This window comes from Eublepharis macularius, chromosome 5 (genome assembly GCF_028583425.1).
Source record: "Eublepharis macularius isolate TG4126 chromosome 5, MPM_Emac_v1.0, whole genome shotgun sequence".
In the NCBI taxonomy this organism is placed as follows: domain Eukaryota; kingdom Metazoa; phylum Chordata; class Lepidosauria; order Squamata; family Eublepharidae; genus Eublepharis; species Eublepharis macularius.
The window spans coordinates 98,221,949-98,248,337 of record NC_072794.1 but is presented as its reverse complement, the minus strand read 5'-3'; the positions used below and the strand labels follow the sequence as shown (position 1 = coordinate 98,248,337).

At 45.5% G+C, this 26,389-nt stretch overlaps 1 protein-coding gene across 1 annotated transcript in view; it reads left to right on the top strand.

Annotated features, from left to right (window-relative positions):
• The window catches only part of ARMH1 (armadillo like helical domain containing 1), a 64,441-nt gene that overhangs the window by 34,332 nt on the left and 3,720 nt on the right, over nucleotides 1-26,389 (top strand). Inside the window, exons 5-10 of the mRNA XM_054981258.1 lie at nucleotides 10,028-10,224; nucleotides 13,396-13,480; nucleotides 14,465-14,587; nucleotides 17,708-17,780; nucleotides 24,463-24,592; nucleotides 25,193-25,270. Of these exons, the coding sequence (XP_054837233.1) occupies nucleotides 10,028-10,224; nucleotides 13,396-13,480; nucleotides 14,465-14,587; nucleotides 17,708-17,780; nucleotides 24,463-24,592; nucleotides 25,193-25,270 (686 nt within the window). The remainder of the gene's footprint in view (nucleotides 1-10,027; nucleotides 10,225-13,395; nucleotides 13,481-14,464; nucleotides 14,588-17,707; nucleotides 17,781-24,462; nucleotides 24,593-25,192; nucleotides 25,271-26,389) is intronic.

Below are 26,389 nucleotides of genomic sequence, written 5' to 3'. Positions count from 1 at the left end.
TGGCTCCCAGCATTCATTTGCTGTTTGGACAGCCGAACAACCTCCCTCTGGAGCAGGGACACCACAGCTTTTTTGTCAGGTGGCAAGTCCCTGACGTAGGATGCCAGCTTCTCCCATAGATAAAGTTGGTAGCCAGCCATGATCGTTTGGTGGTTGGCAATCCTGAGGCCTAGGGAGGAGATAGAGTACTGGCGCCTACCCATTGCGTCAATTTTTCTGCCCTCTTTATCCAGGGGTGCAGAAGAGGGGCCCGACCGACGAGGCTGGATCTCCTCGGCAACCAATGAGGAGGGTGGAGGGTGTCTTGCCAATGACTGCCAGGTGCCCTGCTTGATCTTGTACATCTGCTCTATTCTTTTCGATGTAGCAGGTTGGTCACAGGGCACCTTCCACACTTTCTCCACAATCTCCTCTACCCCTTCCAGCATGGGGAAGCCCACCGTCGCTGGGTTGTCCCCGTAGATCCGACGCAGGAGCTTATCCTTGGTCTGTGGCGTGGCCGAGGAGATATCCATCTCAAGGGCTTTTGCCACGCGAGCCATCTGGTCGGAGTAGATCCGAAGATCCTCGTAAGGGGAGCTGGTACTGGGCGCCACGTTGTCGTCTGGGGACGGTTCCGACCACGACTCTGATCGGTAGCCCCCGGCGCCCTCAGCCTCCTCCTCAATGACCGACTCGTCTCCACGATAGGGCGGAGGCAGGCAGCCCTGCCACGAGGTGGATGACCTCAGTTCCGAGTACACGAAACCGGCAGACGCCCCCTCCCATTGGCAGCGGTAGGCCGGAGGGTTGTAGGAGGCCCGGCGGTGATACGACTCCAAGGAGTGTCCAGAACCGACACTCCCCGCCTCAGAACAGCGCCGACCGTGGATGGAAGCTGTCAGAGACCGCAGAGTAGCTAGAACTGGCGACGGTCGGTTCCGACGGCCGGTCAACGGGCTTGGATCCGCCGCCGGGGAGAGATTGCCCAGGACCACCTCGAAAGCCCCCGGATCCAGCACCTCCTCCGGAACCGGTGAGTCTAGGTGAGGGGAAGGCATATGAGGGATCACCAACACCTCCTCAGCTGAAGCTCGACGCGGTGAGCGGGAGTGCCGACGCTTAGCCTTCTTGGGCTTCTTCGTCGGCGGTTCAGAAGAGGCCCTCGGAACCGACGCTCCCTTGGAAGATGGGCTCGTGGTGGAACGTGGCCTCGGTCCCAACACCTTGCCCGAAGTTGACTTCCTCGGCACCGCAGCAGTCGTCGGCTCCGAATGTGGACTCGGCACTACAATCCTCGGATCCGAGTCGGACGCCCTCGGATCCAAACGAGACGAAGAAGCACTCCGGGGCGGTCGCACCGACCCCTGCGCCGGAGAGACCGCTCTCGAAGCCATGGCACTCGTCGGCCGAGATTTCGACGCCGATCTCACGGATGCCGCTGAACCCGCTCTTGAATGCCGCTCGGCAGAGGGGCCAGGGCCGGCCTTTGGGGAGGGCAACGGAGTGGTCTCAGACATCACCGTCTTCCACAAGGACAAGTTCAGATGGGCCTGTCTATCCTGCCGGGCCTTGTGGGTAAAGCCCTGGCAGATCTTACACGCCGTGACATTGTGGGTCTCCCCCAGGCAAAATAAACACAGCTCATGGCCATCTGTCTGGGCCATCTTTGTGTGGCACTGGATACAGTGCTTGAAAAGAGCTTTAGACGCCATTTCAGGGTCAGGCAAAAGAGTAGTCAAAAACAGTCCGAGTTATAATTACCGAGTCCTCAACAAGATCCAAATCAGTACACGAAGAATAGTCAAAGTCCGATTCCGAAGTCAAAGCCAAAGAAGTAAACAGCAAGCAAGAAGCACAAAAAAACACGGAGCTGCGAAGCAGACGTTCTCTCCAAGCAGCGGCAAGAAGAGAACTGAGGGAAGGGGCCGTTGGTCGCTGGGAAGACATGTGACCATTTGGGCGGGAAAACGGTTGCTGAGGCGCGCGACAAACGGCCCCTTCGGAGCTATAGAAGCGTTAAAGAATTCTCCGGCGGCTGGCCTGCGCCTGCACAGTCCCCATGTGTGGAGGCACAGAAGAACGAAGATGAACAAATGGAAACAAACCAGCACAGTGATGATGATTTTATGAGTCAGACCCTAAGAGTGATACTACATTCATCTACAAGCCCAAAGCTTTCACTTGCTACCTAAAATTATCATAACTACTCGTTTCCATCTATACATTCTTTCCCTCTCCCTAATCTTCAAAAGCACAGATGATTAGTAGAGGGAAACTTTTTCAGCCTACTGTACGCATTCAGACGTCATGGCTGTTTCACACAGCAATGAAAAAATATTGCTGTACTATGAAGTCAGGTTCTTATGAGGCTCAAAGATTTCCATTGCCTTTTATCAATGGACATTGGACCAGTGAAAGATGTCACCCATATGAGATACCGAACAAGACACAAAAAGAAAGCCACTCTTCTCCATCAATGGGACCCATTGAGATTACAAAGAAATAATCTTATTATCATGTCTTATTGAAAGGAGTTATGTAAACTTGAATCCACCTAGTGACAATTCACATGTGGAAGAACGATTCTGCATGTACAACCAATGACAATTCATCACAATGCTCATCCAACCTCATTGAACTCACTGGTTAGATGTGCCTTTTAATGCTGTTGGAGATGTGTATTCAAATCTCAATTTGCTATTTAATGCATGCAACAGACTGACAAGATTTGGATTAGGATCGCCCTGTATATATTGTCCAGTCTAGTGCTCCATTTTTACTAGGAAATAAATCCCACTTATTTAAATAGGACTAATTCTCAAATATAGCCCATGTCTATGGATTGCAGCTTTAAGCATGGACAATATCAAAAGCAAATCCCATTAATTTTTTTGAAAAGTGAGTAAGGTACCTTTTTTAAGGTATAGCTCCCCTGCCAATTTATATGAAAGAGATTTTACTAGCAGTATTTTCAGATCAATTCACTAATAGCAACAATTACAAAGGATGTGATACATCCTTCAATCAGTTTGAAGCACAACTTCTTCTCTCAAGTTTTGGACTGCCATTGCAAAATCCATGACTGCATATGAAAGCATGTGGTGAACATGGCTCACTTGGAAACTATTCTGTGCTTTACTCCAAAGCTTTCTATGCTATCCAAGGGTAGAAGCAATCACATGATAGACAACACCCTATTTAATCATGCCTGTAAATAGTAAACCTGATGGCATCAGATGGAATGGGCCCACATTCAGACACTGAGATTTCTCCAGTACAAAAATATTAGTAAATGCAGGGGAGAAATATTCCTTCCCAGGATGATGTGCATATCATCCTCAAAGCTTTGCTAGAGCTGCGGTAAAACAGGGTTGACATACCTGTAACTTGTGTTCATCGAGTTCTTCTGTGCTGACACACATGGGGACTGCGCAGGCGCAGGCCAGCCGCCAGAGAATTTTCTACAGCTTCTATAGCTCCGAAGGGGCCGTTTGTCGCAAGCCTCAGCAACCGTTTTCCCGCCCAAACGGTCACATGCTCCTCCAGCGACCAATGGCCCCTTCCCTCAGTTCTCCCTTGCCGCCGCTTAACCAATACACATAGCCATAAACCTTCAAAGACACCAATTTTCGTTACAGTCATCACAGCATCGTGCATTGGAATTCACAGCGGGGTAGGAGGGAGGGTTGTGTGTCAGCACAGAAGAACTCGATGAACACAAGTTACAGGTATGTCAACCCTGTTTTCATCTTCGTTCTTCTGTGCCTCCACACATGGGAGAGTACCAAGCTTCACACAATGAGGAGGGTGGGGTGAAGTCCAACTCAATTTTATTATACATAACACAGTAACAATCAACATGTGCAATAAACATACTACTAACTATACAGGTACATATACACAACACGTGCAATAAATATGTCCAATAAATATATATACACATATATATACACATATACAAACCCAAGAGGTCTCATAATACCACCATACCATCCCAGACTCCCTCATGAAAACAGGGAATGTAGGACAGCCTTGGCCACAGACACATCCTGCTCTGCATTGACATCAACGGCATAATGCCTCACAAAAGTGTCAGCAGAGGACCATGTGGCCGCCTTACAAATGCTAACCAGGGGCACACCCCTGAGGAGCGCTGAAGAGGCAGCTTGGGACCTTGTGGAATGGGCTCTGACCTGAAGTGGACAAGCCACCCCAGCAAGAGCATAGGCCTTAGCAATGGCCAACACGATCCATCGTGACAGGGTCTGTGAAGATGCCCTGTTACCCTTATCCTTGGCCCCAAAACACACAAACAAGTGAGGACTAGTACGGAAGACCTTAGTCCTGTCCAAGTAGAACGCTAGGGCCCTTTTCAGGTCCAACGTATGAAGGGCTTTTTCCCCTTTTGAAGAAGGTTGGGGAAAGAACACAGGCAGCGTAATGTCCTGTGAGAGGTGAAAAGCGGACACCACCTTAGGCAGGAAGCCTAGGCAGGGGTGCAGGACCACCCTATTAGAGTGAAATAGGAGGAAAGGGGGGTCAGATCGTAGAACCGATAGCTCACTAACCCTCCTGGCAGAAGTCACGGCCACCAGGAATGCCACCTTGTACGATAGTAGGTCCAAGGGGCAGGTTGCCAGAGGCTCGAAAGGAGGCAACATCAGTCGTGAAAGCACCAGGGATAGAGACCACAGAGGTACAGGAGGTGACACTGGTGGGTAAAGGTTAAACATCCCTTTCATGAACTGGCAGGACTTAGGGTGAGAAAACACTGTGCTACCTTCCACCCGAGAATAGAAAGCAGAGACAGCCGCGAGATGGACCTTGAGGGACGTGACTTTTAATCCTTGGTCCCTCAGCTGGCACAGATAATCAAACACAAGCCCAAGGGAGCTATTGGCAGGCACCACTCCTTTAGCAAGTGCCCAAGCCTCGAACCTACGCCACTTAGCAGCGTAGGAGCGCCTAGTGGACAGCTTCCTAGCATTCGCTAAGACCCTTTCCACCTGATCCAAAAATGCTACTGGTGGGGAATGATCCGCCAAGCTGTCAGGTGAAGCTTCCCGGGGTCGTGATGGGCCAGGCTCCCGTTCCAGAGGAGATCCTGCCAAGGGGGCAGACTCACATACGTCCGCTGGGACATTTGCAGGAGCTTGGGAAACCAAATCTGTCTTGGCCAAAAGGGGGCCACAAGGATGCAATCCGTCCTGTCCTCCTCTATTTTGCACAGAACCCTGGGAATCAAGGGGAATGGTGGAAACATGTAATGCAACCCCTGGGTCCACATAAATTGGAAGGCATCCCCAATAGAGAGGGGGTCGCTCCCAGCCCTCGAACAGAACCTCTGGGCCTTGGTGTTGCCCGCAGTTGCGAACACATCTATGTCTGGATGGCCCCACATCTGAAAGATCGGCCCAATGCACTCTTCGTTCAGTTCCCACTCGTGGTCCAACAAGAGGACCCTGCTCAGTGCATCTGTCCGAGTGTTGTCTGAACCTGCCACGTGTATAGCTCGAAGCATCACACCATTCCTGATTGCCCACTGCCAAGTGAGCGTGGCTTCCCAGCAAAGAGCCATGAACGCTGTGCCCCCTTGCTGATTTATGTAGTACATGGCTGTCGTGTTGTCCGTCTGTACCAACACCTGGCGATTTTGTAGCAATGCTGCAAGGGACACAAGTGCGAAACGAATGGCTCTTAGTTCAAGCACATTAATATGGAGGGTATTTTCCCTTTCAGACCAGACATCTTGCACACATACATCACCACAATAAGCCCCCCATCCCAGCAGAGAGGTGTCAGTGGTCACTGATGTCAGGATGCTGATAGCCAAAAGGGGTCCCTTTAAATAAATTGTCATCAGACAACCACCAGTCCAAGGAGGACAGGATGACCCTTGGGATGGAGAGCTTGAGGGACGGTGCTGCATGGCATCGTACCTCCGTACAAACCAGTTTTGGAGAGGGCGCATATGCAGCCTAGCGAAGGGGACCACAGAGGTGGCCGCTGCCATATGACCTAATAAGCACTGGATAGTGTGCACAGATTGGAAACGGTTCCTCTTAAACATGGACACAAGACCCCTTAGGGACCTAGCCCTCTCCAGGGGGAGCAGAGTCTTACCCTCCACAGAGTCTAACAGTGCACCGATGTAAGAGACCGTGCGGTTGGGTACCAGTTTGGATTTCTCAAAATTTATCAGGAGCCCCAAGCGTTTGCAAGTGCTCAGTACCAATTCTATGTCTTGCACCAGCTTAGATTCTGAACCAGCCACGATGAGCCAGTCATCGAGGTAGGGAAAGATGGTACAGCCCTCCTCCCGCAGGAAGGAGACCACAGGAGCCACACATTTGGTGAATACACGTGGTGCCGTGGATAGACCGAAGGGCAGCACCTTATACCGGAAAACCCTTTGCCGGTAAACGAAGCTCAGGTATTTCCTGTGCTCCTCACGTATCCCCACATGGAAGTAGGCGTCCTTCAAATCGAGAACCACAAACCAATCTCCCTTCTTTAGCAAAGAGATCACAGTTGACAGAGTGACCATCTTAAATTTGGTAACCCTTAAAAAGGCATTAAGGCCCCTCAAATCTAGAATGGGGCGTAAACCTCCATCCTTCTTGGGGACGAGGAAGAACCTAGAGAAGAACCCCCTTACAGACTCCTCATAGGCCATTTCTTCCACAGCACCTTTGGCCAAGAGCGACACGATCTCCACATCCAGCTCGGCCATAGTATTATTTACAGCTGACTGGGGTGAGCTGCACTCAGGCCACTCAATGAACTCCAGCCTGTATCCCTTATCAACAATAGTTAAGACCCATGAGTCAGATGTTATTGACTCCCACTCGAAGAGAAAAGGCCTCAGTCTGTCTGAAAAATTCAGAGGTACGGCTGGGTTGACCCGTCAGTACTGCCTCCCAAGACCCTGCTGATCCTTTTGCTGGGCCGGAGGTTGTGACGGGCGAGGCTTGAAGGGTCTACGCCTCCTGGGTTGTTGTGAGGGGGTGTAGTGCCGCTGCGGATAGGCAGGATACTTCTGGTAACCAGGCCGCTGCTGTTGGAACCTGCCCTGGTAGTGGTACGGAGCGTACTGCGAAGCGTACCGTGTCTTGGAGGTGGGTCTGTCCGCTGGTGCCAGCCCCAAGGACCACGCCGTTTGCCTGTCCTCTTTCTTTTTCTTGAGGGCCTCGTCCATAGATGCTGAAAACAGCGAGTCCCCTTCGAAGGGCAGGCCCTCGACCCTTGACCGCACCTCCTGCGACAGGGCTGTCGACCGTAGCCAGGAGTGGCGCCTGAGGACCACTGCTGAAGCCATCCCTCGTGCAGCAGTGTCGGCAGCATGGCTCCCAGCGTTCATCTGCTGCTTGGATAGCCGGACAGCCTCGGTCTGGAGCAGGGACACCACAGCTTTTTTGTCAGGTGGGAGGTCCCCGACATAGGATGCCAGCTTTTCCCAAAGGTAGAGTTGGTAGCCAGCCATAATAGTTTGATAGTTGGCTATCCTAAGGCCGAGAGAGGAAATTGAATACTGACGCCTGCCCATCGCGTCAATCTTCCTGCCCTCCTTGTCAGGTGGTGCAGAAGGTGGGCCCAACCGACGAGGCTGGAATTCCTCAGTGACCAACGAGGAGGGTGGAGGGTGTTTCGCCAGCGACTGCCAAGTGCCCTGCTTCACCTTGTACATTTGCTCTATCCTTTTGGACGTAGCAGGCTGATCACGGGGCACCTTCCAGACCTTCTCCACCATCTCCTCGATCCCTTCCAACATGGGGAAGCCAATGGTAGCCGGGTTGTCGCCATAGATCCTCTTCAGGAGCTTGTCCTTGGTCTGGGGAGTTGCTGAAGAGATGTCCATCTCGAGTGCCTGAGCCATACGGGCCATCTGGTCCGAATAAATTCTCAGGTCCTCATAAGGAGAGCTGGTGCTTGGCGCCACGTTGTCATCCGGGGACGGTTCCGACCAGGATTCAGACCGGTAGTCCCCAACGCTCTCAGCCTCTCCTTCCTCGGAACCGTGCAGCGACTCCTCTCCCCGGAACGGCGGAGGGAACCAACCCTGCGTCGACGCGGATGGCTTCCGATCCGAGTACCCGAAGCCGGCAGGTGCCCCTTCCCACTGGCAGTGGTAGGCAGGAGGGATGTAGGAGGCCTGACGATGGCGTGACTCCACCGAGTGCCCGGAACTGACGCTCCCAGCCCCGGAACGGTGCCGATCACAGCTGGAAGCTGCTGGGGACCGACGAGCTGGCGATGGTCGGAGCCGACGGCTAGTCGACGGGCTCGGATCCACGGCCACAGGGTGCCCGAGTGGTACCTCCTCGAAGGCCACCGGATCAGGTACCTCCTCCGGAGCTGGCGAATCCAGATGGGGAGAAGGCGTGTGAGGGATCTCAATCACCTCCTCTGCCGGAACCGAGCGTGGCGATCGATGGCGGTGCGCCTTCTTAGGCTTCTTGGCCGGCGGTTGCAATGAGGCCCTCGGAACCGACGCTCCCCCGGAAGATGGGCTCATGGTGGAACTCGGCCTCAGCTTCGACACCTTGCCCGACGTCGACTTCCTCGGAACCGATGTAGCCTCCTTCGGATCCGACCGTGGACTCGGCACCACTAGTCTCGTCTCCGAGTCGGACGCCTTCGGATCCGTTCGAGACGCAGAAGCGCTTCGGGGCGGTCTCACCGAACCCTGCGCCGGAGAGGCCGCTCTCAACGCCGCAGCACTTGTCGGCCAAGATCTCGACGCCGACTTCACCGAAGCCACTGAGCCCGCTCGGGAACGCTTTTCAGCAGAGGGGCTAGGGCCAGCCGTGGGGGAAGGCATCGGAGTACCCTCGGACATGACCTTCTGCCACAGGGAGGAGTTCAGACGGGCCGTGCGCTCCTGCCGGGCCTTGTTGGTAAAGCCTTGGCATATTTTACAGGCCGGGACATTGTGGGTCTCCCCCAGACAAAATAAGCACAACTCATGGCCATCGGTCTGGGCCATTTTAGTGTGGCACTGAATACAATGTTTGAAGAGCGCCATGGAGGCCATCTTCAGGGGCAGGCAAAAGAATGGTCAGACAGTCCGAGTTATAATTACCGAGGTCACACAAAGTCCAAATCAGTAAGCAGAAGAGTAGTCCGAAGTCCGAAGTCAAAGCCAAGATATCAATCACAAAGCAAGAAGCACCAAAAAACACAGAGCAACGAAGCACACGTACTCTCCAAGCGGCGGCAAGAAGAGAACTGAGGGAAGGGGCCGTTGGTCGCTGGAGGAGGATGTGACCATTTGGGCGGGAAAACGGTCGCTGAGGCGCGTGACAAACGGCCCCTTCGGAGCTATAGAAGCTGTAGAAAATTCTCCGGCAGCTGGCCTGTGCCTGCGCAGTCCCCATGTGTGGAGGCACAGAAGAACGAAGATGAACATAGTGGTTAAATGGCTGGGTTGCGAGTCAGCACTCTGGTCGTTCAAATCCCACTACTGCCATGAGCTCTACAGGTGGTCTTGGGTAAGCCACTCCTCTCAGACCCAGTTCCCCAGATGTATTGTGGGGATAACAACAACACTGACCCTGGTCACTGCTTTGAGTGGGGCTCTAATCTGTCTAGAAGAGCAGTATATAAGGGCAGTTATTATTCAAATGGCAGCAGGGATTAGAAAAAAACAAGGGAGATGGGGGCAGGCCTGTTTAAGCCCCTAACAGTCTGGAGGAGGAGACTGGTGAACAAAAGAATTCCTAGTTCTTTATATAAACACATAATAGATCCCAGTTCTTTGTATACACACATAATAGTATGTTTTTAGAATGCCATACTTTCATTGCATTTGTAATTAGCAAAAAAGAGAGAAAACAATATTGCAAACTTGGAAGGTGAAAAGTAATTTTGATGGAACAATGTCCTTTTTGCATTCCTGCTATTCTAAAATGTATTCCCTTCCAGTAAGTCTATATATCGAGGTGTATTTAATATGTGTCATGGGATTACTTATAAAATATTTGTATTAAAAAAACCCCATATTGTTAAATGAATTAAAAGGTTAAAATTATTTTTTTCTACACAGGTGTGCGATCAATTGCAGAGTTTTTAGCCACTTCTAAATCAGAAGAAACTCAAGAACAAGTGCAGATTCTTCTTGATAACTTGGGCCATGGCAATCCCAAGTATCAGAATCAGGTGTACAAAGGCCTGATTGCTCTTCTAAAGTGCGCTTCTCCCAAAGCCCAGCAACTGTCTTTACAAACACTCAGGATAATACAGGTGAGCAAAAGAAAATAGGAAGAAAGAAGAGACATTGAGGTACAGCCTCAGTTTTGCTACTTGTTTTGGAATCAATTTTTTTTACTGAAATCAGTTGGGCTAGTTCATCTTACAAGATAAAGAACTAACAATTATTACCAAGATGGCCAAGATAAGTGATTTTAAATTTCATGTATTCCCAAGCTCTAGGTCTGCCAGATGCTGGGTATGAATAATGGAACATTTGATAGTTGCATTGTGGTTTGTGTTGTACTATTCTCAAATACTGACAGTTTTTAACCCAAATATAGTATATTTTCAGATGCAGCCTTCTGGACTTCAGTAGGGGAGAAGAGCACTAACACTTCAATTGAGGGGGCAAACTTCTTTAAAAAGTTTAAAGGACTGTTCTTGAACATATTCCAAATTACACTGCAAATAATTATTTTAATAGGATTTCTTGTAGTTACATTGTATAAATCATAGCAACTATATCACTGTTACCAGTGATTGTATGAATCAGTCAGTCACTCCTTTTTTTCCTCCTGCAAAGCAAAGTGATTTGTGCCTTTGAGATGCATATTTAGTACATATGTGAATTGTTTATAGCACTAGTCAATTCATTTGTAGAACTAGGGTTGGCTAGATACATATATTCCTGAAGAATAATTTAATGTATGAAATATGGGATGAGAAGAGGAGGAAAATGTTGCCCCTTAAGGTCGCAATCAGTGACAATATTGTTATGATTCAGATATTGAAATAGTGTGAGAATATTAAAGGGCAATGCCAAGTAGTTTTACCCTTCTAAGTCCATTGAAGTCTATTTAAATAAATATTTAAACTTATGCTGCCTTCCCATCCAAAGTAGGGCCCCAAGGGGGCACACAATCAAAAACATTAAAATGAACTTTAAAATACATATAAAAATTCAACAGATACACACAAACAGGCAGAAAGGTTATTGAGGGAACACCAAAAAAACCCCAGATAAGTCTTCAGCTGCTGGCAGAAGACAATATAGTGGGACAGACAACTCTCCATGCGTCTTCTGCTTAGGATTTCACTGTAAGTGACCCTGAATCCCCAAGCATGCCTTACCACCGATGCTAACCTAAGCATTGGCTTTGTTTATGAACATTCTGATTCAAATTCTTGCATTGCTACAAAATTCACTGAGTTGCATCCAGCAGAAGATTTCCATGAACAGAAGGAGGAGCAATTTTTGCCAATTCTCCCCTAGTACTGCAGATGTCTGCCACCGCCACCACCACCACACTGGCTCTCCCAGAAAATATTGGAGGCAGGACATTTTGGGCTGCTGCAGAAAGAGGGAAATAATCTGTAGCATCCAAGCCACTTTTTCCAGCTTTTAGTGTGGATAAAATGCTACTTTATCCCCTTGAAAGAAAAATAAAATACAAATATATTTATTTATGTTACTTATAGTCCACCTTTCTCACTGAAATTCAAGGTGGATTATACAGTGTGAATTAGTACAGTCAATGTCAAGGGCTTTTCAATAAACAATGTAATCCTACTATATAAAAGGCAAGCCACATTGGTGATGACTCACTTTTTATCCCCATGTAGGGGCACTCGCAGGCCCTTCTGCGGAGATAAAGAGTGAGTCATCAACAACATGGCTTGCCTTGGAGACCGCCATGGTGCCGGGACTGTCCGGCACGGTGGCACGGCCCTCCAGAGGCCACTGCGGCAGTGGGAAAGGCCTGGCACAGTGGTGCAGCCTTCCAGAGACCCCAAGGAGGCCACAGCAGCAGCAGTGGGAAGGCCCAGCATGGCCATGCAGCCACTGCAGCACCTTGGGAGGACCATGCCACCACTGGTGGGCCTTGGGAGGGATGTGCTGCCACGTGCGCCCTCCCAAGTCCCTACAGAGACCGCAGAGGTGGTGGGGAGGCCAGGCGCAGCAGCGTAGCCCTTCCAAGGCTCCACAGCGGCTGCAGAGGTGGTGGGGAGGCCCGGCATAGCAGTGTGGCCCTGCCAAGGCACTGCAGCAGAGGCCTGCTAAATCAGTTTTCTAGAGTCTGTTGTATTTTTCCACACAACAGGCTGTTGCTAGTAGGGTATATAATGCAAATTTGCAAAGATTTAGAACCAGCAGAAATCCAGTTATGGAGCTGAAGAAATGCTGGAACAGAGTATAAGCTATTCTAAGACTGACATGTTAAACAACATAGAACCACCCAGTAGAATCATACTTTAAGCAACAAATAGTATACAGTAATGAAGTCTATGGTTCCTATCTCTTTACTGATGCATCTATTTAGACCATATCCTTATAATAACACCATCTTGAATAATTCAGTTTTGCATCATTTGCGGCAAGGCAGGAGATTGGGAGCTTTCCTGACCTCTTCAGGTAGGCTGGTCCATAAGACGGAGACCATCACAGAGAATGCACATGTACAGGCAGCTGTTGATTTGTCCATGTGCAAGGTGGCACCTGAAGAAGTCCCTGTTCAGATGAGCGAAGCTGCTGTGGTGGAACATAGGAAAAGAGGCAGTCCCATAAATATGCTAGACCAAGGCAATGAAGAGCTTTATAAGTGATAGCCAATACCTTGAATTGAGCGGAATATAGGTAGCTGGTGGAGAAACTTCAGAACCTAGCTCCTGATAATAACCAAGCTGCAGCATTCTGCACCTAATGAAATGTCCAAATTAACTTAGAAGGTAGACCTGGGTACGTTGCATTACAGTAGTTAAGTCTCAATGTTATTGTGGCATTGATCTGACCCATCACAGAGGTTGTCATAGTATACATATTCCTTAATTGTGAGGGATATCATACATCAGACAAGATTCCATTTACCATTCTACTGTGGAAAAGCTATTTAGGGGTTTGGACAGATGAAATGTTTTGCAATCAAGAAAATTCAAGACAGTACAGTTGGGAAGGGGTTTGTATTGTAATCCTAGCATTTTAGTCCATGGGGACAGAAGGTTGTAACAGTTTAGGATGCACTGTCAGAGTCTGCCTTCCATGACAAAAATTTATTTTGTTACCAACTGGACCGTGTTTGTTACTGGATCATGCTGGTTCTGACAATTTTGTAGCCAGGGCCCTCTATTTCAAGCCAGTTCCATACATATCAAAAGGAAATCTGATTCCTATAGAATGTTGAAAAAGTCTAGGAAATAATGTCTCCTTCTCGGTCCTTTTATCAGAGGATTGTGAAGCAAGCCCATCCAAGCATTGTGGAATCTGTGTTGGGTGTGCTTCGATCTGTTCATCTGGAGGTACAATATGAAGGTAGGATTCCTCTGCTAAGTCCCAGTTCAACTCAGAAGAGGAGACAGCATGAAATCTAAATTTAGTAAAATTTTCAGAGTCTTAAAGATGTCACAAAACTCTTTAATTTTGCTGTTATGAACTAACACGTTATTCATCTGGAGTTATTACAGTAAATATTAGAGGCAGGAGATCATATGGTTCACCATGCGAAAAAATCTTTTTATACAAGTCCATAAGAAGCTGAATGGTATAGGTGCAAAATAAAATGGAAAAGTATCCCTAACGTTTTCCCCAAAAGTGAGAACATCCTCCCACTGCACATTAATAGTCAGATTGCTTGAGCTTACTGGTAGAGGGATCTACTTTAAGAGCATTGGTTTTAGTTTGTTTTTATAGCTTTAATAATATATGTGATCCTGAAGAATCACATATTCTCAAAACTGTGCCTTTGTCAAATGCAGCATTATTTGTAAATTGGTTGCAGCTCAGTAGTAGAGTTTATGGATATGCTGGTAGTAGTAGACATGACACACCTGTTCAATTCCTTGTAGCTCCAGTTAAAGGTAAGGGATGTTGGTAATCATGTGTGCAAGTTTGCTTGAGACTCCAGAGTACCATTGTCAGTGAGAGTTGATACTACAAAACTAGACAGTAGTATCAAGCAGTAATATAATATATAATATCAAGCAGCTTCATGCATTCACCACTGAACATAATGATACACCATGAATATCATCACACCTAAAGCATATAGCATCTGGGCCATCCAGATAAGAGAGGCAAAGCAGATCCTATCTCTCTGAAGTACTATCAGAGTGCAAATTAAATTTGTCTTTGAAAGTTTATGTCCTTGCAATTCCATTGGACAATCTGCAAATAAGTAAATAAAATTTTGAGGGGAGGAATAAAATTTTGGAGGGAGGAATATCAGAACAAAAAAATCCTGGTACATTACTCTAGAGCAAGAGGTGCCACTTACATTTCACTCTTCCTTCTTCCTAGCAATTCAGTTGATCAGGGACCTTATGGCCTATAATGTGCAGTCAGAACTGCTGAAAGGACTGGTTTCATTGTTAAAGCCATCAAGACAGGAGACTGCCAAGATACAAGCCAGAATCCTAGAAGGTAAATTCTCCAAACATTAGCCTTTGAACCTGCCTGTGAATTATTGATTTTTATCCACCCTGTGTGAATATTTTTCATTTTAAAAATTTTCTTTATTTAAACTATAAACGAGACACCATAACATAATAGATAATAAACATAGAGAATAAGAAAAAACACACAATTCTAAACATGACACACTAAGAATACATATATCTATATAATTAAAAGGAAAAGAAAACAAACCCTAGATTACACTACAGGTTGAGTTCCGATTTTCTCCGCAACAAGTATATATAATTTCTAGAATCACACTTATTCTAGGTTAGTCACTCACAAAACCTCTCGTTTTTCTATTGCTCATGTTTCTTAATCCATAAATGCAGATGTCATCAAATCCTTGTTATCTATTTCATGGAAAAAAGGCTATTAACGGTTTCCATTCAGTCAAGAAGTTAACTAACGTCCTTTCTCTAATCAATGCAGTAAGTTTTGCCATTGACGCAAACTCCAAAACTTTTGTCAACCATTCCTCCACTGTAGGCAATGTTGTAGTTTTCCACTTTTGTGCATAAAGTACTCTTACCGCTGTAATAAAGTATAAAAATAGTGTTCTAAAGCTTTTTTCCAACTGGCTGTCCGTTATTCCCAACAGAACAGTCTCTGGTTTCAGCTGAGTTTAATCTTCAAAATCTTCTGAATCGATGATTGTATCTGCAACCAAAAACTCTTTGTTTCTTACATGTCCACTACATATGAAAAAATGTCCCTTCTTGTTTGGCACATTTCCAACATACATTTGACGCCCCCTTATACATTCTAGCCAATTTTTCAGGAGTCATACACCAATGTGTTATGAGGTTAAACTATTCCCCCATGTGAACACAGATGCTGCTGCCACACTTTTTATTATGGTATGGATTTGCTCTGGTAACACCGCTGTGTGATACACTAAACTTTTGCTATGTGCTGCTTTAAAAATTTTTTTTAATTATTTATATGTAATAGATGTAGATGAGATTATTGTATTTTTAAAGGTGTTTTTAATGATGTGTATATTTGTATTCTGTTATCCGCCCTGAGCCTGCGAAAGCGGGGAGGGCGGAATATAAATACAATAAATTAAATTAAAATTAAATTAAATTAATGATACATCATTTTGTAAAAATTTTCTTTAATACTGGAGCTTAATGTAAATTTCAGCCCTCTTGTCCACATATTTTCCCATTGCTCCATTAATATATCGTGTCCACAATTTTTCGCCCATTTAATCATACATTCTTTTACTTGCTCTTCTTCCGTCTCAAACCTCAACAAAAGTTTATACATTTTAGAAATAACATGTTCATTTGTACAAAGGGCTATTTCAAATTCAGTTTTAGATTTCTCAGTCATAATGACTCTTGTCTAATTTGAATCTCTCCAGAATTTGCATATATGGAAACCACTGACAGGCGTGCCCTTCTGCTGTTAAGTCCTCTCTAGATTTAATTTTAACTTGGTCCTGAGAGAATTCCAATAAATCCTGATAAGTTAACCATTTAGGTGGACTAACCATTTCCCTTCTAAAATGAGCTTCTCATGATGACAGCCAGAGAGGTATTTCCGAACAAAACTTAAGTTTGTATTTATTCCATACTCTCAGGATTGCACGCCTTACATAATGATTATTAAACTCTGTGTTGGCTTTAACTTTGTCATACAATAGATACCCATGCCACCCAAATTTTAGATCATGCCGTTCCAGGTCCAATAATCATCTATTTTTTAATAGTATCCATTACTTCATCCAAACCAAACAGCCGCAAAATATAATCTCAAATCTGGGTTTGCCCAAACCTCCTTTTTCTTTTGCATCCTGTAGAACCTTAAATTTAACCCTTGGCTTTTTGCCTTGCCATATAAATCTCGATATATCCTTCTGCCACTGTTTAAATGGTGCCTCTGTTGTCAATACAGAAATTGTCTGAAATAGGAATAACATTCTAGGTAAGACATTCATTTAATTGTAGCTATTCTTCCCAACAGCGATAACTGAATTTTATCCCATCTTAGCATATCCCTTTTAATATCTTTCCAAGTCTTAATATAATTATTTTGGAATAATATACAGTTCATATTTGACAAAGTAATACCCAAGTATTTTACCTTTTTCTCAACTTTAAACCCTGTTACGCTCTCAAGTTTCATTTGATCCTGTATTTTCATATTTTTATTTAAGACTTTGGTTTTCTGCTTATTAACCTTAAAACCAGCCACTACACCAAATTCTTTCAACTTTGTCATTAGATGGTTGTTGTGGGTTTTCCAGGCTTTATTGCTGTGGTCTTGGCATTGTAGTTCCTGACGTTTCGCCAGCAGCTGTGGCTGGCATCTTCAGAGGTGTAGCACCAAAAGACTACACCTCTGTGCTACACCTCTGAAGATGCCAGCCACAGCTGCTGGCGAAACGTCAGGAACTACAATGCCAAGACCACGGCAATACAGCCCGGAAAACCCACAACAACCATCGTTCTCCGGCCATGAAAGCCTTCGACATTTGTCATTAGAGTTTCAATTCCGTTCAAAGGGTTCTCCAAAATCAATACCAAATCATCTGCAAAGGCTCTCAGTTTGTAGTTCTCCTGTTTCAACTTAACTCCTCGAATTCTCTCATCTTGTCTTATGTCCCTATTCAAAACTTCAAGCTTAAGTATAAATAACAAAGGTGACAATGGGCTACCTTGTCTTGTGCCTCGTATTCCACATGGTTTGGTTAACTCTCCATTCACGACTATCTGTGCAGTCTGGGTTGTATAAATCGACTTAATCCATTTAAGAAAATTGTCCCCGAAGTCCGTATCTTCCAATATCTTAAACAAAAATTTCCAGTTTAAATTGTCAAAGGCCTTCTCAGCATCTAGGAAAATCAACGCAACGTGTCTTTCATTGTTTTTCTAAATATTCCAGAATATCCAATACTGTTCTTACATTGTCCTTTAGATGCCTCCTAGGTAGGAATCCACTTTGGTCTTCATGAATAATGTCCCATAGGATACTTTTAAGTCTTCCTGCCAAGATTGATGCAAACAGCTTATAGTCATTATTAGTCACGTGTGATAGTTTCTGAATTCCACATTGTCAATTGTCTCTTGCATTCAGAAGCAGGGCCACTGCATCTTATGGAATCCTTGCCAGTATATATTCAGCAAGCTGCTGCAGCCAAAACCATTGGGTAAGAGATTATGATGTATGCCTGAACTAGTTGTCAGTATACTACCTGTGTAGCACTGTTAGCTTAGCTTGGGGTAGGCAGCAAATATAAGTGATACTGCACTCAATGCCTTGTGTGAAACTCCAACTTAGTGAATGTCTAGACAGGAGGAGATTGCATACGCTTCTTTTACTGTTGATCAAAGAGAAGCAGTTGAACATTCATTCTGGCAGCTGAATTGTGAATGTTAATAAGTGGAAGCCTTCCTACTGATAGTATATCACAGAGAACCAGCCAATAAATATGTTTAAGATGTTTGTTCTCAGTTTGCTGTATTTTTTATTTGTTCAGATGCTCAGAATGGTATTTTAGCTTTACAACAACCCTCTGAGGAAGGTCAAGGCTGAGAGTGATATGTCAAAAAGCAGTTAATGAGTAGATGTTTGAATAGGGGTTTCGCAAATCCAAATGCCTCAACTACCTGGCTTTCTAATGTTTGAACCTGTGACTCCTACTACTAGATGATCCATTCTAGATCATAGGTTAGCAGAAGGGATGCTGGTTTCTAGGGCTTTTTCTGGTGCATGGCTTAATGGTGTAACCAACAGCTTGTGCAATTGCTTTCAGAAACACAGTATTTGTGTAATTTTGGCTACTGTGTTCTTGCCCTACAGAGCTGAAGATATGACCAGGACTGACAGGGATGTGCCCAAGGTTCCCTGACTGGGGACCAGTGCAGCTAGACATAAAATAAGATGTCTGAGTTCCCAACTTCAAGTTCAATTTGATCCTCAGTGTTCTCATTAAAATATGATGTTACCTGCTTTGACACTTACGAATCGCTACTGTTCCTGTTTATTTGCATCATTATATCATATAATTTTATGTTTGAGACAGCATGATGACTGACTAAGTCTTTTCTAACCACCTTAAGGTTTGCTTCCCTCAGAGCTGGTCCATTTATTCACTACCTTTGGCAAATTCGGATTTTGCTCCTCCCCTTAAGATATCCCGAACGGCACACTAATTGATTAGCATTGATCAGGATTCTTTACACACACCAACTGCCTACAACTGTCATTTTACTTCATCCTTTCTCCCTCTGAGGTGAAGGACATCTTGAGATGGGTGATTCCCACCCTCTGATCAGGGAGACAGGACTAATTTGGACTTCCTGTTTTCCAGTAGGTGTCACTCTTCCCTTCAGTTTTGTTCCTGCCTCAACAGGGAGAGCAGCATCTTAGGCTTCTACCTCAGACTACTGAATACTTTTCCTTCTTTCTACCTTTCAATACTAACAACTCTCTTCTCCAGCAGTCACTTCTCTTAAATACCTGCCTTCTCCCCCCACCCCCAGCAGTGCAGCTTGCTGCAGGGAGGTCTCCTAAAAAATGTTCCCGCTCTTTTCAGTGGTGGCAATTACCTTCCCCTTCTTCTTTCCTGACCTCCCTCAGGAAAGCTTCTTGTCTTGCCTCTTTCTTGGCTGCGGCTGGCTCCTAACTTTTCCTCCTCCTATGCTCCTCCATGCAGTGAGGTTAACTTGGGAGGAAAACCTTTCTGTATTCGTCTCCTTTTCCTTTCCTACTCTCTTCAGCCATGGCAATGGCTATTTTAAAACTCCAGCAGATTGCCTCAGGCCCGCATGGAGGCCACACTGACAGATGGCTTCTTGTCAGAGGGTGAGCTGGATGCCCACCTTAATGCTGTGCCTGTTGATCTGGGGACGGAAAGCAGACCAGATCGTGAGGTGGCCAGGCCTACGCATGCCCATCCTGCTTCAAAGCCAGACCTCCTGAAGTATGTCAAAAAGAGGCATCACAGCACTACATGCACTCAGAGGCAGCGCCTCAGCCACTCAGGGCCTAGCTGGCACATGGACGGCTTCAGATAGCATGACAGCCACACAGAGCCTAGCCGGCACAGCTCCAGTTTCTACACAGGGGAGAAGATCACAAAGCACCTCCAGCTTCATTTGTTGATCAATCCAAGTGACACAGAACATTCAAGGACAAAATGGCTCACTCAGAGGCACAACAATCATCTTCGCCACTGAGCTCTGCCAGTCAATAAACCGTGAGTAACACACCTGGTCTGGCTCCTTGGCTATGTCCACTGATTTCATAGCTGTTTTGAGACAGGTGGGGGGGGGGAGGAAATAGATGGGTCCAACACAGAGCAGTGGAGGATGATAGGGCTTCCTCTCGATTATCCTCTGTTTTCTGAGAGAGGAAATGACTAGCCTTCAGTGCAGGGCAAAGGAAGATGACAGTTTTACACGGCAGCCATTTCTGGCGTTGCCAAAGCTGGCAACTTTGCCAACAGAGAGGGAGATGGCTACAAAGTGGTTTCCCACATCCAAAAAGCCAATCAACAGGCAGAGGACCCAGTGAGAACAAGCCAAACAATCTGGCGAACCAACAATAGCAACAGCCCCAGGTTCCAGTGCTGATGATGGTCTACTCATGAGTAAAACAACCAGATTAGATACTGTGATGCTGTCCCTAGATCTCCTAAACTTGGTTATTTAACTATGAGAAGAGATTGCCAAATTTGTTGTCCGTGCACTGAGGGAAGAGACAGGTCTCCTGGTTCTTCTTTCAGCCCTTCCCCCCTAGACAGAGGTGGTAGAAGGGGCAATTTTCATACAAAAGTAATCCTAGCTGGCCTATTAAGGCAGATAGAGAGGAAGCCTATACCAGAAATGATCTCTCTCAAGGGGAATCTGAAGCTTATGCAGCCAGTGAAGTTTTGTATCCCTGTTGGCTCCGTATGTGCCCACGCTTCCCTTTTACCCCCAGGAAATGGGTCCAGCTCTCCCCAGGCTTCTCAATTCCTTGTTAATCATCACTGGGTAACTTTATTCAGCAGAAACAAAGAGAAGAGCACAAGGCCTAGCACAGGATTCTCTTAGCAGTCCTTCAGTCAGCTCTTGTAGACATGAGTAAACCCTGGATTGGAGTAGAACTGCTCCAGATTTTAGTATCCTGGGGCCTACATAAAACATGAAACCGACTCCACTGCATTACAATTGCCCCTGCTGGGAGAAAGCTCTTGTTGCAATTGTATTCAGACTGTCCCTGGGATCATTCCTTTACAACACCCTTTCTAACAAGAGCCAGTTCAGTGTAATGGCTGGGATCTGGGAGATCCAGATTCCATTGCTATGCTGCCTGGGAGGCTTGCCTGTGGCCTCAGGCCTCTTGCATTCTCTCGGCCCAGCCTGCCTTGTGGGTGTTGCATGTGTAGATGGAATGAAAAGGTATGAAATGTTGTGTCCACTTTGAGTCCGCACTGGGGATGAAAGCTGAGATCTAGATATATTTCACAACCATCCTTCTACTCAGAAAGGGGGCCTTAACTCTCATTGAAATGACTACTTGGCAGGGCTCCTGCTGTATCCCTTAGCAAATTTACTCTTCATTCCTGTGGTCATCACTATTGTTGTTGCTGACCTGCAGACTGAATAGCACATCATCTCTATTCCAGTCACTGTAGACAGTGAATGCTCTAAACTGTTAACCTATGTGGGAACCACAACTCTGGCTGCAATTTTTTATCTTAAGCTGTTCCTCAACAGATTATTATGACCTTTCTACCATCCCCTTGAAGGGAGCATGAAATATGTTTAACCCTATCCTGGGACATAAGGGCATGGGCCAAAGAGTTATGAATTGAGGCCATTGATCATCTCTAATAGCAGATTGCATCTTTGTAGGAAAAGATAGAAGTCCACTGGCTTCTTCAGTTTATTTCTACAGATCTGTGTTTCATAGTGACTGTTGCTGTGACTTCACAGAGACTCTGAATCCTTCAGTCCATGTAGACAACACTCTTATCACAGGTAAGTGCAACCCTGCTTTTTTCATGCCTCTCCTTCCCTGAGACAAGGGGTAAAGGAGTATACTCCATATTCTTCACAGTGGCAAAAATGAACGGAGATTGCAGGGCGATACTAGACTTAAAATATATCAACAGGTTTATCAAACTGAAGCACCTCAGATTGGAGACGATGAGATCCCTCACAGAATCCCTGCTATGGAGGGCCCGTGGCTCAGTGGCGGACCACTTGCCTTGCCTGCAGAGGGTCCTGAGTTTGGATCAAAGTTTCTGCTGTTCCTGGATCTCAGAGCCGAACTACACCAGAGGAGTACCTTACTTCATATTCCAATTCTTTCTCAACAGATAATATTCCTCCTTTTCTGCGCAGAGGGGCTCCATCTATAGTTCAGAGTCACTACATGGCACTGAGGGCCTTCACAAAGATCTTGATCAACCCAGTTGTAACGTTAAAAGAAAAAATTATTCATGTACACTCTTATCTAGACAACCTGGATCAGGTCAAGCTCTGCATGTCTGCAAGCTATCCAGACACTCCATATACATAGCTCCTCTTGACAGGAAAAATAAATCAAAAACTCAGTCTCGTACAGCAGGCAAGGATGGCCAGCCTTCTGCAATGAAAGCAATACTGGCAGTATTGAAACAGGTGACCACAGACACTCTGCCCAAATGGAGAGCAGCACTAGAAGATCTACTAGTGCAAGGTCGATGGTCCAGCAGCAAGATGAGATCCCCTGTTAACCTACTGGAGGTCCAGTTTATCTAGCCCTACTACAAATATCAGACCAACATGTTCTAATCAGGACATGTTGACCAATTAAGTGGACACATATTTCACAAGGTGCTTCCATTCAGAGGCTAAAGTAACTGACACATCAACATCACAGGGACCACATGTTCTGCTACTTGCTTTCCACCTAGTCCGATTTTCCTGAAACTAATCAGGAAGATCAGAAAACAAAAAGTAGAAATCATAGTGGTAGCATCCTACTGGTCCCAGCATCTGTGGTTCTCTATTCTTCAACAGCTGTCAACACTTTCACCACTGACCTTCCAACATCTACAGATATGCTGCAGCAAGGCCAAGTTTGGCAAACTGTGTGGTTAGCAGGACTACTTCTTCGACCATGCTATAGGCTATTCTCAAGAAATAATTGACAGGTATCTGGCCTCTAGGAGACAGTCCACTAACAGTATATATACAATGCATCATGGAAAGCCTTCACAGGAGGTGCAATCAATCAATCAGTCAAGGGTTATGGTCATGAAACCCAAGACCAGATCCATTCTATCCTTCCTACAGGTCAAACATGCAAGCAGTCTTAGATCCTCAACCTTTAGGATGCCAGGTCACAGTCTTAACAACAGTGCTGCCATGCTACTGGGGACTACGTCTATCCAGACACTCCATATACGTAGCTCCTTCAATTGTGATACTCTGATGGATCCACCACAGGTTTACCAATTTCTGACTTGGAAACTTCATACAGCTCTGTCTGCTCTTACCAGATACCCCTTCGAGCATATCATGGAAATTCCTCTTAAGTGGCTGAGGACAAAAACTTTGTTCCTTACAGCAGTTACATCTGCAAGAAGGGTATCAGAACTGGGTGCCCTGTCAATTAGCGTGAGCTATGAATCTTACACAAGGTCAAAGTGGTCCTGCAAACAGATCTTACCTTCATACCAAAAATGATTTCTCCCTTCCACAGATCACAAGAATTACGTATATTATCAGTTGCCCGAATATTTCTCATCCTAAAGAAGAGACATGACATACTCTGGACATAAGATGTATTCTAAAAGCATCATAGAAGCACACAGTTTTTTTCAAAAAACTAGACATACCAGCTGGGATTACTGCTCACTCAATACAAAGTGCTGTAACCAGAGCAGCATTGCCAGACATGCTACAGTCAAAGAGGTTTGCAAAGCAGCTACTTGGTCATTTGTATCAACTTTTGTTAAACATGATAAGCTGAACACTTACGACTTGGCTTATGTAGCGTTTGGCAGAAGAGTATTACGCACATCTTACGACCAGACGATGATGACGCACCCAAAGAACAGGACACTGTTATGGGAGGTCCCATCTCAAGATGTCCACCTCATTGGGAGAATGGACCATTGGATACTTACCGTGAAGGGTCCTTCTCCTCTGAGAACAGGAGGACATCTTGCTCCTCCCGGAGTCAACATCAACTTCAACATTACCTCTTACCTGTTTCACCATATTTCCTGTTCTTCCAGGTTAATCTGTTCTTGTTATGATCTTGCTGTAATTATTCTTTACTTATAGTTCTAAGCTCTTTACTGCTTTCGGAGTCACCAAACTGAAGGAAAGAATGACAGGCAGGACAAATTTGGACAGGAAGTCCAAATTAGTTCTGCCTCCCTGAATAGAGGTTGGGAATCACCCATCTCAAGATGTCCTCCTGTCCTCAGAGAAGAAGGACCCTTCACGGTAAGTATCCAATGGTCCATTCTCCATTAGAGCGCTAGAGAAAGCTTGTGGTGATCAGAAATGAATTGCTAAGCTGCCCCTATGCCCCTGCCTAAAAGTGCAGTCCACAGCTTTCTCTATAAGATATTTTCGGTGTACTCTGCAATTTTGGTATGCTTGGGCTAGGCTTGGCCATCCCATTTTCCTGAGGCTCTGTCATTTTAACAGCAACAGGGCAGGAAGCAATTCAAATGTGTAGTAGTTAGGTTGCATTTATTGGCTGTCTGCTAGCCAGCTGTTTAAGACACAAACCAGCCCTAAATCACCAGTCTTGAAAATTCTTGGGATGTTACTTCTGTCCTAGAAATTCCTTCTTGCCTCTTTCTCACCATGCCAATCTGATCAACATTCACTGTGCAGAATTCTGGCTCAAGACTCCATCAGAGTGGCTGAAGAGCTCATCTACTTGAATGTGGTGCATGGCCTCATGTGTGCCATGGGCAACAAGGACCACACCAACTGCCAGAGACAAGCCAGTATCACACTAGAGGCAAGTGGTTTTGGAAGATAAGAAAGTGCTTGCAGTGACTATAAATCTCCCGCCCTTACTGGGTTGCAGCTGTGGGAAAATTGGACTGGGAATGACTAGCAAAAGTTGCAGTGTAAAGTCAAAAGGAAGTAGATTTAAAGTAGAATAGAGCACATAGCTGGGAAGCAAGGTTGTGGAAGAAGTAATAAGGCAGTGCTGGATTTTTATAAGTATGGCTTGGAGACCCAATTTGTCACAGAACAGAAATAGTCTCTATATTAGGCCAACTGTACATATTTGGCTAACTCAGGCTTCATCACTATGGAGTTTCTAACTTGAAAATCACATGGTTTATCTGTAGCTCTTGTTCTTCAAGCGTCCATCTGTTTGTTGGGAAATAGTGGTTGGGATTGAAATGGCTCAAATTTCGCCCCAATACTAATCTCTCCTGAAGGCTGTAGTAGAAGTGAGATGAAAAAGTGTATATATAGTGTATCACAGTATTGAATAGTATCAAACCCTGCTAAAGAAATCTGAGATTGAAGGCATTTGCTCTTTCAGTCCTTCAATGGCATGCAAGGATCGCTACACTTTTCTCTTTACTGTAATGTTTTCTTGCAGTATTTTGTCAAGACATTCTTACTGGTGGAAGATACAGTCCGGTGTGCCATGGGAGAGAAATTGTTCCAGCTGTTCATGGTATGTGCTGCCTGTCCTCTGCACTACACTTACATGTTATTGTGTGATACAAAAGAGATTTTATTTTTCAAGAGCAATACCAAAAATTCAGATCAGAGTAAATATTCTCAATGTTAGGATTTTTATCTCATGAAAACCATGACTCCCACATTCATTACAGTGTTAACTAGCTTAGTACAACATCTGTTTTTTCCGGATTAGATTTGAACAAGTGGGGAATCCACTAGGACTTCCTATTTTCCTTCCATACCCCCCATATCCTCTCCCCCTTTTCCTGCTTCCTTCCCACCATCTTTTTCTGCTCCCATCTTCACCCCCTCTCCACAGCAGCCTCTCCCTTATGGCACAGTTGCATGGTGGGGAACCTGCAAGGACTTACAGTGGGTATGTCACTTTTACCTATATCCTCTTCCCCACACCATATGTTCTTTTCCTCTTCTTTAAAGTTTACTAGCGGATTTTGTATTTATTCTTGTATTTATTACTGTACTATATTCACTGTGTATTTATTGGATATTTAGCATATTGTATTTACTGTCAGACTGTATACACACTAGCATGGTTCAGGTTTAGAGGCTGGTGAAGAAATGTCGAAGATTTTGGAGCACTTTATATTTAACAATACAGTCATATATGCTTTTGTAATGTATTGGCTTTTCTCCAGATAGGTTCCTCAGTGGGGTTTTCCCTCTGGTTGTTGTTGTCTTTCTCTCTTCCTGAAAGTCCATATGCTCAACTTGCCCTATGTCCTTTCCTTCAAGCCCACTAAAAAGCTTACCTTTTATCTGCTTCCCCATCTTTCTATTTCTTAATTTACTTCATTTATATATTACCTTTCTTCACAATAGAGACTTAAAGCAGCTTTCATCAGTTTCTTGCCTTCCTATTATCTGCACAACAACCCTAAGTGGTAGGCTAGGGTGAGAGTGTGTGGATGAAAGTCACCCAGTGAATTTCTATAGCAGAGAGGTACCAAGCAGCCAGGCCTGGATGTGTCATGAAAGTCATGTGGTATCTAGTACCTCAGTGGCTGCTTCTGGGCCTAGACCCAACAAGTCCTCCCTCAAAGGCCAAAACAGCCCTAGAAAGGGCTCTGCCCCTCCCCCCGCCTTTTACTGA